Source organism: Somniosus microcephalus, unplaced genomic scaffold (genome assembly GCF_052327205.1).
Source record: "Somniosus microcephalus isolate GS21.2 unplaced genomic scaffold, FLI_Smic_1.0 unresolved_chr8, whole genome shotgun sequence".
Lineage (NCBI taxonomy): Eukaryota > Metazoa > Chordata > Chondrichthyes > Squaliformes > Somniosidae > Somniosus > Somniosus microcephalus.
Window position 1 is genome coordinate 48087625 of NW_028225186.1, and position 18964 is coordinate 48106588.

Sequence of the window (18964 nt, forward strand, 5' to 3'; positions counted from 1 at the left end):
CAGAGTGATCTCCTGGATGAGTTTCGATCGCCTAGATGGGTCAGAGTGGAATTTCCCAGATTTTTTCTCCCAAATTGGCCATTGGTTTTTTTATCTGGTTTTTCGCCTCTCCTGGGAGATCACATGGGTTCGGGTGGGATGGAGAGCGGAAGTAGATTTGAGGTTAGGATCAGATCAGCCATGATCTTATTGAATGGTGGAGCAGGCTCGAGAGGCCGATTGGCCTACTCCTGCTCCTATTTCTCATGTTCTTATGTTCTTAAAGTTTGTTTAACAAAAGATTAAGTTTCAGTCTAAGGTTTAACCTTGGAGTCGCGGTTGCTATGGTGAAATCTTCCAAAGCAGTTTGATTTGATTTGTTTAAATGTGAAAAACTAATTTTTCTCCAGTTATATTCAATGTTTTCACAGTATTTTGGAAAGATATCTGAAGAAAGGACAATAAGAAATACAACGTAATTTACTGTTTTCTGCAAGAATGTGCTATTTTGTTTTGTTTTATCTGTTCACTGTTTTACAAAAGATAAGCTTCAGCCTTGAAGTTACAGTTGCCAATGTGCTTGGAAGAAAATTGTTTCTTTGTTAATGTGGCTTCTTGCTTTGTTTTCCAAGTTAGTTTAAAAGAAATTGATCTGGATTAAATTGGAGTTATGAGGTTAATTAATCTACTAAAACCAGACTTCCATTGTGGCCACGGTGAAATTCTGGTTGGTGTATATTGGTGTAGTCTGAATTGAATAAGATAACTCTGCTCCGCAAGAACATCCAATAGTGACAGGTCCCTCTACAATATTTAATTGACTACGGTACTGGGAGCCCTACAGAATGCGGGACTAAAGGTAAACCCTAGAAAGGTACAGGTAGGGAAGGATGAAGTAATCTACCTAGGATACATAATAACACAAGTGTAAAAAGTCACACAACACCAGGTTATAGTCCAACAGCTTTATTTGAAATCACAAGCTTTCGGAGCGCTGCTCCTTGAAGGAGCAGCGCTCCGAAAGCTTGTGATTTCAAATAAAGCTGTTGGACTATAACCTGGTGTTGTGTGACTTTTTACATTTGTCCACCCCAGTCCAACTCCGGCATCTCCACACCATAATAACACAAGGGAAGAGACAAATGCCCGAAGACAGATGGGAGGGGCACTAGGACCAAGAGGAAAGTAGGCAGGAAGGGACCGCGCCAGAGAGGGGAGGGGGTCAAGCAGGTACTAGGGCTATTTAATTATTGCCAGAACTTTATCCCAGAATATGCAGAAATGGCCCAGCATATACAAGATCTGATCAAAGGGGGGAAACCATCCCAGGAGCTGGTGGACTGGGGCCCCGACCATGAAACAGCTATTGATCAGTGGTGATACGTGTGCATGTGTGGATATGAATGGTGTGGGACGATGGAAACACTGGTCACAACTGAAACGAATCTAACACACCCCATTCGGGGGCCTATATCGAATTAACAGAATGAAGGAACTATGCGGAAGACTTGTGATCCTAATACAGAGCAACCACCATGAAAAAAAAAACAGAAGCGACGCATCTCAACAGGGGCGAGTAAAGTTCAAACCCAGCATGGCTGTGGAGGGACACTACCGAGTCCAAACATCTGAATACCGGGATGACATCCTCTCCCCGATACATGGCCAACGGGGTCAGGAGGAGAAGATAGACATGGGGAAATGGATACTCTGTACGGGCGGACATTCTTAGAGACACAGTCAGAAAGCTGCTGCAGGGGCAGGCAGACACAAAGGAGCTGTGTGGGAAGGTGATGGGGCAGCAGGGAGCTTAGCCAAAGGGATTATAGTCCTGGAGGGCCATGCTGCCACCATTAATCACCTAATCGATCGAGAATTTGATTCTGAAAGAACGGAGGTCCAAAGGGATCTCTGCCATGCTTACGGGGGATGGATGGTTGAACCTTGACCAAATACACCGAGTCGAAGTCCCAGATTGGATAAACAGTACCCACCTGTTCCACCTAGCACAACACCCAGGGTCGCTAGACGCGTGCACCTTGAAGGGAATGACTCGGGTCTTTCCCGTGACAGGTGCGTGCACAGACTCACATTCGGCCCTGGTGAGAATGGTCCTAATGATTCCGGTGATGGCAAGGGGAGAATCAGGACCATACCTGCAGGTTGAGGTAGAGAACTTGGGACTCATCCGGGGCAAGGACTACATGCGGTACTACCCTATGGGATCAAACGGAACGGAACCATGAGAGGGGTCTCATAAACAGGGTGCGGCAGTGTAGGAAGCCTAACTATATGTCCACATCCAGTAGGCTGGGGAAGTGAAGATAGGTGCGGATTCAACCAAACAATCGGTTGTGCCCTTGAAATAAGCCCATCAGAGTGCGAACGCACACACTCAGCCTACCATGGAAAGGGGGAATACTGCGTAATCACAAATCAGTGAACATATGGCGATGATGGTCTGGAATGTAACATTACTAATCCTAATTTCTGTTTTACCCCGAGGCTACCGGTCACGATCGGACAAGCGCGAATGACATACATATATGCGCGGCAAACCACTATCCTGACTGTAACAGACGATTTGAAATACGATTTGTACCAGTATGAGTGAATTGGCTGCACCAATACCCCAGCTGCCCAAGAATAAGAGATACCACGTTCTCAAGAAGGAGCTGCGCCAGCTGGGCAAGGACATTGAGACAGACCTTCGCTACATTCCGTGGTATATGAAGGCGTGGAATTGGGGACTAAATGTTAATATCCACCCGTGGATACGTATCATATCACACATATTGGTGGCAGCACAATTAGTCTTAGTTCTTGGTTATGCTTTCATGTTTTGCTCATCCTGCAGAAGACGCCACGCCCAGCAGATAGTAAAGGTACTTGAGGAAAGGAAGCATCTGATGAGTAGTAGAATTTAACCGCTGACATCACGCACATATTCCTCCCTAACCCATCGGCTGATCACCAAACAGGGGGCGGGACAAATTGGCATAACTTAGTTTAGTGTGGTCTCATGGGCTGGGGTAGCCAAGGACCAAAGGGGGGGTTCGAAGTGGATTTTTAGTGAAGGGTAACATAGGTGCCCTGCAGCTTGCACACAGGATGACAGCGGAGACAGAAGCACCAGCCACGAACTAGGGAAGTAAAACCATGTGGGGAACAACAGATAAGATCGTAAAGATCATGTGACAATCAACAATTGTGCATGCGTGCTTCAAGCCAATTAAAACAATTTAACGAATTGTGCATGTGGGCTTTAAGCCAATTAGAACAATGTGCACGAGGTATCCACGGCTTTTGTACACTTAAATAATAGAAATTGAAGTCACTCGAGGAGACAGCGAGGAATGAGCGAAAGGAGCTCTAGCTGTACTCCCTGATCAGCCTTTAGTTACCTCCGCGGACTGTTTGTATTGTACTGTTGAATAGTTTTGTGTTTTAAATAAACTGCTTGGCTCTTTACCATTTACAGACTAGTGTGCAGACTTAATTATTTAATTTCGCCACAACAGAGTGGTTTTGATCGAGCAAGTAGGGAGAAACTGTTCACTCTGGCAAGTGGGTCGGTAACCAAAGGTCACAGATTTAAAATAGTGGCTAAAAGAACTAGAAGGGAAATGAGGAGAATTGTTTTCACACAGAGGGTTGTTAAGATCTGGAATGCACCATCTGAAAGGATGCTGGAATCAGGTTCCACAGGAACTTTCAAACGGTAATTGGACGAGTCCTTGAAGAGGACTAGTTTGCAGAGTTCTGGGGATAAAGTTGGGGTTTGGGACTAAATTGGACAGCTCTTTCAAAGAGCCGGCACAGACACGATGGGCCGAATCACCTCCTTCTGTGCTGTTAGATTCTATGATCAGTGTGAAGACGCTGGTGTCCCTTAAGGCTCTTCGAGCTTTTAAAGCTCTTCCCACAGTCAGAACATTCAAAGGGTCTCTCATCAGTGTGAGCTCGCTGGTGTCCCTTCAGATCCTGGGGGCTTTTAAAGCTCTTCTCACAGTTAGGACACTGAAATGGTCTCTCATCAGTGTGAACTCGCTGGTGTCCCTTCAGTTCCTGGGGGCTTTTAAAGCTCTTCTCACAGTTAGGACACTGAAATGGTCTCTCATCAGTGTGAACTCGCTGGTGTCGCTTCAGTTCCCCGGGGATTTTAAAGCTCTTCCCACAGTTAGGACACTGAAATGGTCTCTCATCAGTGTGAACTCGCTGGTGTCCCTTCAGTTCTTCGGAGCTTTTAAAGCTCTTCTCACAGTTAGGACACTGAAATGGTCTCTCATCAGTGTGAACTCGCTGGTGTCCCTTCAGATCCTCGGAGCTTTTAAAGCTCTTCCCACACTCAGAACATTGAAATGGTCTCTCATCAGTGTGAACTCGCTGATGTACCAGCAGGTTGGAGGGCTGAGCGAATCCCTTCCCACACACGGAGCAGGTGAACGGTCTCTCCCCAGTGTGAACTCGCTGATGTACCAGCAGGTTGGAGGGCTGAGCGAATCCCTTCCCACACAATGAGCAGGTGAATGGTCTCTCCCCAGTGTGTAAGTTTTGGTGTCTCTTCAGCTCCCAAGAGCTTTTAAAGCTCTTCCCACAGTCAGAACATTGAAATGGTCTCTCATCAGTGTGAACTTGCTGGTGTCCCTTCAGCTCCCTGGAGCTTTTAAAGCTCTTCCCACAGTCAGAACATTGAAATGGTCTCTCATCAGTGTGAACTCGCTGGTGTGTTTGCAGGTGGGATGAACAAACAAATCCCTTTCCACACAATGAGCAGGTGAACGGACTGTCCCTGGTGCGACTGCGCCGTTGAACTTCCAATGCAGACGGGGAACTGAAGCCCTTCCCGCCGTCCCCACCTTTACCCGGTTTCTCCCTGGTGTGACGGTGCGCGTGTCTCGCCAGGTCAGGCGATCGGCTGAATCCGCGTCCACACACCGAACACATGTTCGGTTCGTCATCGCTGCTCTCTGCTTCCATGTGCAAAGGCCGATGATATTCAGGTCCTGATGAATCGAGTGACTCTGTCAGAGCTTGACGTGATGTTTGGTTATGAGCTTCCCGCCTATAACTGCTCCACTTCTATAACCCTGTAAATTGAGTTCAGAAAAGGATCAGAGGCAAACTGTTGTTTAATTTTCCCCTTTCCGAACCGAGGGGCAGTGAAGCTGATTTTCAGGCCCCAGCTGCTGCACAGGTTGGTTGAAAGGATCAGCAGTAATGGCGGCTGTAATACCCACAAGCCCCGACGCTCCAGAAAGCGCTCTGCTGACGCTGAGTCCCGCGCATGTGCTCATGGCCCCCGCGCTCCCCCCTCTGCTCTACAATCGCCCGTCCCGATCGGTCCGCAACACGCATGCTCAGCGCACAAAACCCCGCGGTTGGAACATCGGGCGCGCATGCGGAGCCACAACATCTGGTACGCGTGCGCGGCTCAGGTGGGGGCGAGTTGGTGTTTCGCCTCAGCCGCCAGGGAGGTGCGCATGCACAGGATGACCCAACATTCATCCTGTCAGCAAACACTCCCTCATTTCTTTAATAAAAACAGAAACTGCTGGAAATACTCAGCAGGTCAGGCAGCATCTGTGGAGACAGAAACAGAGTTAATTTTTCAGGTCGATCACCCTTCGTCATAAACATAGAAACATAGAAGATAGGAGCAGGAGTAGGCCATTCGGCCCCTCGAGCCTTCTCCGCCATTCAATGTGATCATGGCTGATCATCCAAATTAAGTACCCTGTCCCTGCTTTCTCTCCATATCCCTTGATCCCTTTAGCCTTAAGAAATATATCTAACTTCTTCTTGAATATATTTAATGAATTGGCCTCTACTGCCTTCTGTGCTAGAGAATTCCACAGGTTCACCACTCTCTGGGTGAAGAAATTCCTCCTCATCTCTGTCCTAAATGGCTTACCCCTTATCCTTAGACTGTGACCCCTGGCTCTGGACTCCCCCACCATCGGGAACATCCTTCCTGCATCTAGTCTGTCTAGTCCTGTTAGAATTTTATAAGTTTCAATGAGATCCCCTCTCATTCTTCTAAACTCCAGCAAGTATAAGCCCAATCGACCCAATCTCTCCTCATATGTCATTCCTGCCATCCCAAGTGTCAGGTTGGTAAATCTTCGCTGCACTCCCTCCATGGCAAGAACATCCTTCCTCAGATAAGGCGACCAAAACTGCACACAATGCTCAAGATGTGGTCTCACCAAGGCCCTGTACAATTGCAGCAAGATATCCTTGTTCCTATCTTCGAACCCTCTCGCTACGAAGGCCAACATACCATTTGCCTTAACCACCTGCTGCACCTGCATGCTTACCTTCAGCGACTGGTGCACAAGGACACCCAGGTCTCGTTGCACTTCCCCTTCTCCCAATCTATTGCCATTCAGATAATAATCTGCCTTCCTGTTTTTGACACCAAAGTGGATAACCTCGCATTTATCCACCTTATATTGCATCTGCCATGCTTCTGTCCAATCACCCAACCTGTCCAAATCATACTGGAGTTTCTCGGCATCCTCCTCACAGCACACACGCCCACCCAGCTTTGTGTCGTCTGCAAACCTGCAGATATTACATTTAGTTCCCTCATCTAGATCATTAATATATATTGTGAATAGCTGGGGTCCTAGGACCGATCCCTGCGTTACCCCACGAGTCACTGCCTGCCACTCGGAAAAAGACCCGTTTATTCCAACTCTTTGCTTTCTGTCTGCCAACCAGTTCTCTATCCAAGACAATACCTTGCACCCAATCCCATGTGCCTTAACTTTACACGCTAATCTCTTATGCGGGACCTTATCGAAAGCCTTCTGAAAATCCAAATACACCACATCCACTGGTTTTCCCTTATCTATTTTACCAGTTACATACAAGGTGGATGAATTAGTTGTGGAAATAGAGGTAAACAAGTATGATTTGATTGGGATTACAGAAACGTGGCTGCAGGGTGGGCAAGGCTGGGAACTTAACATCCAGGGATATACAATATTTAGGAAGGATCGGCAAAAAGGTAGGGGAGGTGGGGTAGCATTGCTGGTAAAGGAGGGGATTAATGCAATGGAAAGGAAGGATATTAACTCGGATGAAACGGAATCTGTATGGGTAGAAATGAGAAATAGCAAGGGGAGGAAAACGTTAGTGGGTGTGATATATAGGCCTCCAAATAGTAATATGGAGGTGAGGGAAGGCATAATAAGGGAAATTAGAGAAGCGTGCGATAAGAGCACAGCTGTCATCATGGGTGACTTTAATTTACATATTGATTGGACTACCCAAATTAGTAAAAATTCTGAGGAGGAGGAATTCCTGGAATGTTTTCGGGACGGTTATCTGGACCAATATGTCGAGGAGCCGACTCGAGATCAGGCCATTTTAGACTGGGTATTGTGCAATGAGAAGGGACTTATCAGCAATCTTCTTGTACGAGGCCCCTTGGGTCAGAGCGATCATAATATGATCGAGCTCTCAGTCGAGATGGAGAGTGAGGAAATTGAATCAGAGACTAAGGTCCAGAACTTAAATAAAGGGAATTACGAGGGTATGAGACGGGAATTGGGTAAGATTGATTGGGTGGTGTTTCTGGGGGGATTGACAGTGGATAGACAATGGCAAGCATTCAAAGATAGAATGGAAGAATTCCAGAACATGTTTATACCGGTTTGGCATAAAAATAAACCTAAAAAGGTGGCTCAACCGTGGATAACGAGGGAAATTAGGGACAGCATAAAATCAAAAAAAAGGGCATATCAACTGGCAAAAAAAAGCACCAGACCGGAAGATTGGGGGCAGTACAGGATACAGCAAAAGAGGACAAAGGGATTAATCAGGAAGGGGAAAATAGAATACGAAAGTAAACTTGCAGCAAACATAAAGACAGACTGCAAAAGCTTTTATCGGTATATCAGGAGGAAAAGACTGGTAAAATCCCAAGTCGGTCCCTTGCAGTCCGATTCGGGAGAATATATAATGGAGAATAAGGAAATGGCAGACCGATTAAACTCATACTTTGGTTCTGTATTCACAAAGGAGGACACAAATAACCTCCCAGGAATATCGGCAAACATAGGGACTAATGAGAGGGAGGAGCTGACAGAAATTAGTATCTCTAGGGATATGGTGTTGGGTAAGTTGAGGGGACTGAAGGCCGACAAATCCCCGGGGCCTGATAAACTACATCCTAGGGTACTTAAGGAGGTGGCCCTGGAGATAGCAGATGCTCTAAGGATCATCTTCCGGAACTCCATTGACTCGGGAACAGTACCCGTGGATTGGAGGGTAGCTAATGTTACCCCAATATTTAAAAAGGGGGGTAGAGAGAAAGCAGGGAATTATAGACCAGTAAGCCTTACATCGGTTGTGGGCAAAATGCTAGAGTCCATTATTAAGGATAAAATAGCGGAGCACTTGACAAATGGGGAAAGGATCGGACAGAGTCAACATGGATTTACAAAGGGTAAATCGTGTTTGACTAATCTGCTGGAATTTTTTGAGGAAGTAACTGGTAAAATAGATGGGGGAGAGCCAGTGGATGTGGTGTACCTTGACTTCCAGAAAGCCTTCGATAAGGTTCCACACAAAAGATTATCATGCAAAATTAAGGCTCATGGGATTGGGGGCAAAGTATTAACGTGGATAGAGAACTGGCTGGCGGATAGAAAACAGAGAGTTGGAATAAACGGCTCGTTTTCGGAGTGGCAGGCAGTGACCAGCGGGGTGCCGCAAGGATCTGTCCTGGGACCCCAGCTGTTCACAATATATATAAATGATCTGGATCAGGGAATTGGATGCAATATTTCCAAATTCGCTGACGACACTAAACTAGGAGGAGGGGTGGGCTCTGATGAGGATGTCAGGAGGCTACAGTGCGATTTGGACAGGTTGGGGGAATGGGCGGATACGTGGCAGATGCACTATAATGTGGATAAATGCGAGGTTATCCACTTTGGGGGTAAAAACAGGAGGGTAGATTATTATCTAAATGGCAATAGATTGGGAGATGGGGAAGTGCAGAGGGACCTGGGTGTTCTTGTGCACCAGTCACTGAAGGAGAGCATGCAGGTGCAACAGGCGATTAAGAAGGCAAATGGTATGTTGGCCTTCATATCAAGGGGGTTCGAGTATAGGAATAGGGATACCTTACTACAGCTGTACAAGGTGCTGGTGAGACCGCATCTGGAGTATTGTGTACAGTTTTGGTCGCCCCATCTGCGGAAGGATGTTCTTGCCATGGAAAGAGTGCAGCGGCGATTCACCAGGCTGATACCTGGAATGGCGGGAATGACCTACGAGGAGAGATTGAATAGTTTGGGCTTGTACTCACTGGAGTTTAGAAGATTGAGAGGGGATCTCATCGAAACATATAAAATTATGGCAGGCCTGGACAGGCTGAATTCAGAGAGAATGTTTCCAATGGCAGGGGAGCACAGAACCAGGGGCCACAGTCTAAAAATAGCGGGCAAATCATTTAAAACAGAGATGAGGAAGAATTTCTTCACTCAAAGAGTGGTGAGCCTGTGGAATTCCCTGCCACAGAGGGCTGTGAAGGCTAATTCAATAAATATTTTCAAGAGAGAATTGGATATATTTCTGAAGGCTAAGGGGATTAAGGGTTACGGAGAAAAGGCGGGGACGGGGTACTGAACTGGTAAGATCAGCTAAGATCTCAGACGAAGATCAGCCATGATCTCATTGAATGGCGGAGCAGGCTCGAAGGGCCGAATGGCCTACTCCTGTTCCTATCTCTATGAAACTATGAAATCCTCAAAAAATTCCAGTAGATTAGTCAAGCACGTTTTACCTTTTGTAAATCCATGTTGACTTTGTCCGATCCTGTCACTGTTTTCCAAGTGCTTTGCTATTACATCTTTTATAATGGACTCTAGCATTTTCCCCACTACCGATGTCAGGTGCACCGGTCTATAATTCCCCGTTTCCTATCTATCACCTTTTTTGAATAGTGGGGTAACATTAGCTACCCTCCAATCCATGGGTACTGTTCCAGAGTCTATTGAATTTTGGAAGATGACCAGCAATGCATCTACTATTTCTAGGGCCACTTCCTTAAGTACCCTGTATGTAGATTATCAGGCCCTGGGGATTTATCGGCCTTCAATCCCGTCAATTTCCCTAACACCATTTCCCTACAAATACTGACTTCATTCAGTTCCTCCCTCTCATTAGACCCTATGTTCCCCGACCTCTCTGGGAAGTTATTTGTGTCCTCCTTTGTGAAGACAGAACCAAAGTATGTATTTAATTGGTCTGCCATTTCTTTGTTCCCCATTATAAATTCCCCTGATTCTGACTGCAAGGGACCTACGCTTGACTTCACCAATCTTTTTCTCTTCATATATCTATAAAAGCTTTTACAGTCAGTTTTTATGTTCCCTGAAAGCTTACTCTCATACTCTATTTTCCCCCTCTTAATTAATCCCTTTGTCCTCCTTTGCTGAATCTTAAACTGCTCCCAATCCTCAGGTTTACTGCTTTTTCTGGCCAATTTATATGTCCTCTACTTGGATCTTATGCTTTTTAAAAATTCGTTGATGGGATTGGGTGTCACTGGCTAGGCCTGCATTTAGTGCCCATCCCTAATTGCCCTTGAGAAGATGGTGGTGAGCCGCCTTCTTGAACCGCTGCAGTCCATATGGTGTAGGTACACCCACAATGCTGTTAGGAAGGGAGTTCCAGGATTTTGGCCCAGCGACAGTGGAGGAACGGCGATACAGGTCCAAGTCAGGATGGTGTGTGGCTTGGAGGGGAACTTGTAGGTGGTGATGTTCCCATGCATCTGCTGCCCTTGTCCTTCTAAGTGGTAGAGGTCGTGGGTTTGGAAGGTGCTGTTGAAGGAGCTTTGGCGAGTTGCTGCAGTGCATCTTGTAGATGGTACACACTGCAGCCACAGTGCGCCAGTGGTGGAGGGAGTGAATGTTGAATGTGGATGGAGTGCCAATCAAGCGGGCTGCTTTATCCTGAATGGTGTCGAGCTTCTTGAGTGTTGTTGGCGCTGCACTCATCCAGGCAAGTGGAGAGTATTCCATCACACTCCTGACTTGTGCCTTGTAGATGGTGGAAAGGCTTTGGGGAGTCAGGTGAGACACTCGCCACAGAATTCCCAGCCTCTGGCCTGCTCTTGTAGCCACAGTATTTATATGGCTGGTCCAGTTCAGTTTCTGATCAATGGTAACCCCCAGGATGTTGATAGTGGGGGATTCAGCGATGGTAATGCCATTGAATGTCAAGGGGAGATGGTTAGAGTCTCGCTTGTTGGAGATGGTCATTGCCTGGCACTTGTGTGGTGCGAATGTTACTTGCCACTTGTCAGCCCAAGTCTGAATGTTGTCCAGGTCTTGCTGCATATGGACACGGACTGCGTCAGTATCTGACGAGTCTCGAATGGTGCTGAACAGTGTGCAATCATCAGCGAACATCCCCACTTCTGACATTATGATGGAGGGAAGGTCATTGATGAAACAGCTGAAGATGGTTGGGCCTAGGACACTGCCCTGAGGAACTCCTGCAGTGATGTCATGTGATTGAGATGAATGGCCTCCAACAACCACAGCCAATTTCCTTTGTGCTAGGTATGATTCCAACCAATGGAGAGTTTTCCCCTTGATTCCCATTGACTTCAGTTTTGCTAGGGCTCCTTGATGCCACACTCGATCAAATGCTGCCTTGATGTCAAGGGCAGTCACTCTCACCTCACCTCTTGAGTTCAGCTCTTTTGTCCATGTTTGGACCAAGGCTGTAATGAGGTCAGGAGCTGAGTGGCCCTGGCGGAACCCAAACTGGGCATCAGTTAGCAGGTTATTGCTGAGTAAGTGCTGCTTGATAGCACTGTCGACGACACCTTCCATCACTTTGCTGATGATTGAGAGTAGACTGATGGGACAGTAATTGGCCGGGTCGGATTTGTCCTGCTTTTTGTAGACAGGACATACTTGGGCAATTTTCCACATTGCCAGGTAGATGCCAGTGTTGTAGCTGTACTGGAACAGCTTGGCTCGGGGCGCAGCTAGTTCTGGAGCACAAGTCTTCAGTACTATTGCCGGAATGTTGTCAGGGCTATCCCTAATTTCCCTTGTTAGCCACAGTTGAGTCACCTTCTTTGTTTTATTTTTATGCCAAACAGGGATGAACAAATTCGATAGTTCATCCATGCAATCTTTGAATGTTTGCCATTGCCTATCCACCATCAACCCTTTGAGTGACATTCCCCAATCAATCCTACCCAACTCGCGCCTCATACCATCGTAGTTTCCTTTATTTAAATTCAGGACCCTAGTCTCTGAGTCAACTACTTCATTCTCCATCTTAATGAAGAATTCGATCATATTATGATCGCTCTGACCCATCAGAACTGCTTGTTCTTTAGTGTCAGCCAGTGGCTCAGTTGGTAGCACTCTTGCCTCGGAGTCAGAAAGTTGTGGGTTCAAGTCCCACTCCAGAGACTTGAGCACAAAAATCTAGGCTGACACTCCAGTGCAGTGCTGAGGGAGTGCTGCACTGTTGGAGGTGCCGATTTTTGGAGTAGACGTTAAACCGAGGCCCCGTCTGCTCTCTCAGGTGGACATCAAAGATCCTATGGCACTATTTGAAAGAAGAAAAGCAAAGAGAGGGCATGAAAAAATATTGGCAAGGAAAACAAGTGGAGCCTATTAGGGACTATAAAGGTAACCTGTGTGTGGAAGCGGAAGACATGAATATGGTTCTTAATGAAGACTTTGCATCTGTTTTCACAAAAGAGAGGGACGATGTAGACATTGCAATCAAGGAGGAGGAGTGTTGCAGTGGGGAAAGAGTTAAACGGACATCGCTGGCAGTTTCACTGAATGGTGTAATAAAGACCATACTTTGCAGTAATAAGCTTTTTCTAAGTTGCTGAATTGGCAGTGGAGATAACATAGCCAGACATGGAACCAACAGAGGTCAGAGGTGCAACAACAGCTTGACATATACTTTTCCGATAATAAGGCGGTACTTTAATGTAACGCGGCATAGGCAACCAATCAGTGAAGATGCATGCGGGCCACGGTCCAATTGGGTGGTAGGAATGAATTGTGCATGAGATGGCCATGTGTATTGTAATGTATAAAAATGTAGTGTTTGCTGTGGCAATTTGGAAAGGTCTGGCTAAGACAGAGCAGACTGTCTCCCCACCGGGGCAATAAAGACAACTTGACTATCGATCTAAAACCGTGTGTCGAGTGTTGGTTTAAAATACGCCACAACAATTGGCATCACAAACAGGATTCGAACCTGTGTGGGCATTACTAGCCACCCTCCAGACACTTAAGAAAGCTGGCTTTAAACTGAACCCCCCAAAAAAAGGCAAAGGTTGGACTGTCCAAAGTAAAGTATCTGGGGCACGAGATTAGCCAGGGGTATAAGGCACTCCCGCAGGAACAAAAGGCAGCCATAAAAGACATGCCAAGGCCAGTGACCGTCCGGGGAGTAAGGAAAGTGTTGGGACTGTTTAACTACTGCAGGAATTTTATATCAGACTTTGCAGGGAAAGCAGAGCCGATTTAACGGTTAGTTAAAGGGGGAGACCCGCCACTGATAAGATAGGATGGGAATCGGAGCATGACAAGGCTTATGTAAAATTAAAAGCAGCCCTGACATCCGCACCCGCACTAGGATTGCCAAATATAGTCAAACCATTCCATATATATTATAGTATAGACGGGAACTTCTATAATGCTGTAGTCACCCAAGAGTACGGGGGAGATATGAGGCCAATTGCCTATTACTCCACCCAACAAACCCCCGTGGCTAAAGGAATGGCGCGATGTGTGGCGGCCCTCGACTGCGCCGCATGGGCGGTGCAGATATGCGAGCCTGTCACTATGTCAGGACAGCTGATATTACACACACAACACAGTGTGGACCTGCTAAACACAGGCAAAATGAAGGCTGTATCAGACAGAAGGAGGGCAGCTTGGGAAGCAGTATTGATACCCAAGGACAGATTAGTCCAGATCATAAGGGAACACAGAGTCAACCCCGCAGAGGGAATGCTAACAGAGGGTGAGGCACACAAGTGTCAGTTAGTACTCGAAGAAGAGGTCAGAGGAACCGTATCAGAATCGCCCCTTGAAAATCCCCAAAACACCTTTTATGTAGACGGATCGCGCCGAGATATAAATGGGGAGCCACACACGGTTGGGCAGTAGTATCCAAGAACGGAGAAACAGTCGCTAAGGGAGGGCTTGAAGGGGGAACCTCAGCTCAAGTAGCAGAACCAGTGGCTCTCACAGAAACATTGACATTGGCAAAAGGAAAACGAGTAAATATATACACCGATAGTGGGTATGCGTTTGGGGTAGTGCATGTTTATATGATAGCGTGGAATAGGAGAGGATATGTAACCTCCGGAGGAGGACCAATACAGCATGAGGAGGTAGTGAGAGACCTAGTAGAAGTGGTAAAAGGAGAAGAGGTAGCAGTGATTAAAATAAAGGCACACCGCAAGATAGTGAGCGAGCAACAAACAGGAAATATGCTAGCTGATCAGGCAGCAAGAGCAGCAGGTAGAATAACAGCAGAGGAAGTGAACATTAAAAGAATCCAAGAGGAGACTGAAATGGAGGAGCAGGAGCAGTGGACAAAGAGAGGCGCAGCCAGAGGTAGAGATGGAATATGGAAAAAGGATCACAGGGTGACCGGACTGACACCATCTGAACTCAGGACTGGACGAGCAATGTGTCTGCCGGAAGGAGTAGCATCTGGTAGCGAGGGACTAGGACCCTTAAAAGATAAAATTAGGAAATACGTACAAACATTGGATAATCAATTGAAGGAGCTCAAACAAGAAGTTCAAGAACAACAAGACATCAGAGATAAAAATATACAAAAGCAGGGGGCCTCGGAGTCCCTACCCAAGGTGGGCGAGCAGGTATTTGTTAAAATATTGCCAGAGAGATCGGGATTCTCACCTAGCTGGACCAGAACATTTGAGGTTATCATGACCAGCGATACGTGCGCATGTATAGATATGAGGGGAAAGGGTAGATGGAAACATTGGACCCAATTAAAACGATAAAGCAATAACCCATCTGATCTTAAATCCCACAGGAACAATGGAATAAACACCGGTGATAAACTAACCTCTGGTGACGACCAGGCTTCTGCTTAATTTACAGGGAAACTTCACCATGAAGGTGGGATTACTGCTGGGACACGAAATAAGCAAAGGGACATCCCACATTACACGACAAGTACATGATGAAGAAGCACCATGTTTTAATGGAACAATCACATTCGGAGTCTCATCCACGGCTCCCAATACACAGAAAGAAGAGACAAGCGAACCGAGGATGCTACAATGTCCAGATATGAAACCTGGACCCATGAATGGACTAGCATTATTTACCAAGGGAGAACAATTGTGTCGTAACGGGAGACACAAAATCGTACCGGTACTAATGAACTTAACCATGTTACAATGGCCAGGATATTGTGAAAGGTTTACTAAAACTAGAGAATTGTAAGCATATACGATGAAGAATGTCATTAACCAAGCTGATGATCCGACAGGGGCCACTAGTTTCAGGGGACATGCTGCATTCCACCAAAGGATTAAGAGGAGCTTAGGAACCGATATACTCACGGGAATAAACACGGGGACATCATTCATTAATGCCCTAGATATACAAGGAGTCCAGAGCCATGTGGAACGACTACAAAGGGTAATACAACAGATTTTAGAGAAGGAAACTGGTTTGGTTCGACAAGGATCAGAGTTGGGAGGACATACGATAAGGAAATTACTCGAGGGAATCAAGGTTATAGAGGACCATGCTAGCATTATCAACAAACTAAACCATAGAGATGAGGAACAGGCAAAAGACGGGGTAGGGAGAGGCTTGTGTCATGCCTATGGCCAATGGATCACCGGACAGTTAAAACATAATCTGGCACAGATAGAGCGAGGCGAGGTACCACACTGGATTAACAGCACACAGCTCTATGGCCTGAGCCATAATCCAGGCCCTCGGAGTGCTTGTACCCTCAAAGGGATGACCAGAGTATATCCAGTGATACAAAAATGTAAAGCAGAAGTGACAGCAATGATAGGCATGGTACTCCTGATACCAGTGGTGGGACTAGACATGACTCCATACCCACAGTACCAGGTAACAAACATAGGCATAGTGAGGGGCGAGACATATCTCCAATACTATCCAATTGATACCTATGCCATCAGGAAGAATGGTACTATGAGAGGAGTCTCCCTAAACGGATGCCACGGGAAAGGCACGCTTACGATATGCCCACATCCGGTAGGAGAAGGCCGTAAGGATGAGTGCGGCTATAATAAGACAGAGGGATGTGTGTTGGAATTATCACGTTGATCACCATCACACCCGCTCGAGATATAGAGGCGAAGGGGAGTATTGTATAGCCACCACAGAGACCGAGTACCAATATAGTAACCTTGTATGTGCAATCACAATGCCTAACTTTTGCTTTACGCCAAAGGTCCCTGTGACAATTGGACACACCAGATTGGTGTATGTACATTCAAGGGAGGAGATAAAACTAAATGTGCCAGATAGTCTAAAGGATGAGTTGGTTAATTATGAAGATCCAGTCAGGGCCCCAATACCCCGCCTGCAAGAGGATCTGCAAGAAATGAAAGAGGATTTAAGTAAGATGGTGAAACAGTACATAGTGCTGCAAAGGGATCTTGGGGAGTTAGAAAGGGTGGAAATGTACCTTTTAAAGCTGAATATAGTTACATGTGCCCCTTTTTGACAAACAAAATGGAGTCCCGGTTGTTGTGTATGTAATATGTGTGCTACTTTGAACCTATGGACAGGACTGCACTACTTGTTGGGCGTAGTGATACGCAGTACCACTCCTGGCCATAGGGGTATAAATAGTACTGTGGGTACTGATCTCCCCTCAGTTCCCGCCTGTGGGCATGAAGTAAAGACCTATGTATAGTCCCTACCTCCAACCAGTAAAGACCTGTTTGAGTTATACGTTTAAGTCTTTGTGTTAATTGTTCAATACAATACACATACTTAACACTGGCGACGAGTCAGGTTCTTACCCTGCGGCAGTTGAAGAGAGGTTTCAAACATCACCACCCCACTAGAAGCGACAGGCTTTAGGACTCTGAAGCCTCCATCAGCGACTGAGCACTGGAGTGCAGCAAACATCCTGACAGCTTCCAGCGACTGACAGAAGTCTTTCTGCAGTTTCCTTGTTCAACCTAGGTGGTGGGGTAAGCCGTGCAGTGTTGGCTGCAAAGACAGGGCTGGGGAAGTTGGAGAAGATAAGGGCGATCGCAATCCCTGATAAGAGCCGCGGTGAAAAGCGCGAGCGGGTAAGCCAGAGGCCGGGAGCCGCTTCAAGTGCGAGGCGCAGCGCGGGCCAGCGATCGGAACCAAAGATAAGGGCCGCACTCGGGGGCTGAAGGGAGACGGCGTCGGGGGGACGGGTGAAGACCGCCAAGCGCGGGAAAACCGCCATTTTGTGGGCGGAGGACGACGGCAAGAGCGGGAAGCCGCCATCTTTGATAACAAGTAAACAAAATAAAATCTGAGAAATTGCAAATCTACAATGCCTAAACACGGGAATATTAGCACCTTTGATAGTGACCTCGAAGATTGGGCCATATATGTTGAAAGAGTAAAAAATTATTGTAAGGCCAATAAAATTCGTGACCAAGATAAAGCTCTAACATTATTAAATTTAATGGGTGCGAAGACATACGGGCAATTGAAACACCTGTTATCACCAGATGAACCGGCGGATAAGACGTTCGATGAGATTGTTACTGTCCTGAAAGATCATCTAAACCCCACGCCGCTGATGCTAGCGGAACGATTTAAATTTTACGACAGAAGGCAGCTACAGCATGAAAGCAATGCTGATTATTTGCTGGAATTGCGTAAATTAGCGAAATATTGCCAGTTTGGAACGGGACTGACAGAGGCACTTCGAGACAAATTTGTGTGTGGTTTATTTAAACAGGATACACAAAAGCGACTGCTCGAGGAGAATGAGCTGACGCTTGAGAAGGCGGTCACTATGGCAGCAGCACACGAAGCCGCAGCGAGAGGCACGGCAGTAATGCAGCGACGGTCACCGGAGCTCAGTGCACACAAATTGGGTGTGAGTTCTGGCAAATGTTATCGTTGTGGAAAGACAACGCATGATCAGAACCAGTGTTGGTTTAAAAACCAAGAATGTAGAACTTGTGGTAGGCTTGGACATATAGCTAGAGTATGCAGGTCAGGGAAGAAGACCAGCAACAAGAAGTCACCGCAAGGAAAATACGCAAAGGTACACAAGGTGACCGAACAGGAGTCCGATTCAGACGCTAGCAGTAATGAACTGGCTAGCTTAAGCTGTAATGAACTGGCTAGCTTAAGAGTACTCAACGCTGGTAAGGGTGCAGACCTCCAGACAATTTGGGTCACTCTTCAGATAGAAGGAGTCCAAGTAAAACTGGAATTGGACACTGGATCGGCATTGACGGTCATAAATAAGAAAGATTACGGAAAGTTATTCCAACATATTCCCCTACAGGATACGGGGATTATATTGAAAACATACACGGGGCAAAGAGTGTACCCCATCGGGAAAATAGAGGTTGCAGTGGTCCACAAGGGCGAAGACAGTCAAATAATGGACTTATATGTGATATCTGAAGGAGGTTCTCCACTACTAGGACGGGAGTGGATTAGGAAAATGAATATGGACTAGCATTTCCTACAAACAATAACGAGTGAGAACTCGGTGAAGATAGTCGGCCCAGACTCTGGAACGGATGATGGTAAGCCCAACTCAGGTGCAAAAGACAAAGTTTCAGCACAGAATTCCACTGAGCAACAACAACATAGTTTAACTGTGGATTCTGAGTCTGGCAAGTCTACTGATGTGCCCATTTCTGAGGGACACCGGGCTCGAACTCAACTCCATTTCAAACTACAACAGCAATTAGAACAAATGCTTCGCCGTT

General features: G+C 46.5%; 1 protein-coding gene across 1 annotated transcript in view; it reads right to left on the reverse strand.

The window, feature by feature from the left end:
• Positions 1 to 3227: 3227 nt before the first annotated feature.
• The window catches only part of LOC147086332 (uncharacterized), a 38020-nt gene continuing 22283 nt past the window's right edge, over positions 3228 to 18964 (reverse strand). Inside the window, exon 2 of the mRNA XM_085979174.1 lies at positions 3228 to 5069. Coding sequence (XP_085835300.1) covers positions 3835 to 4959 — 1125 coding nt within the window. The 5' untranslated portion in view covers positions 4960 to 5069 and the 3' untranslated portion in view covers positions 3228 to 3834. The remainder of the gene's footprint in view (positions 5070 to 18964) is intronic.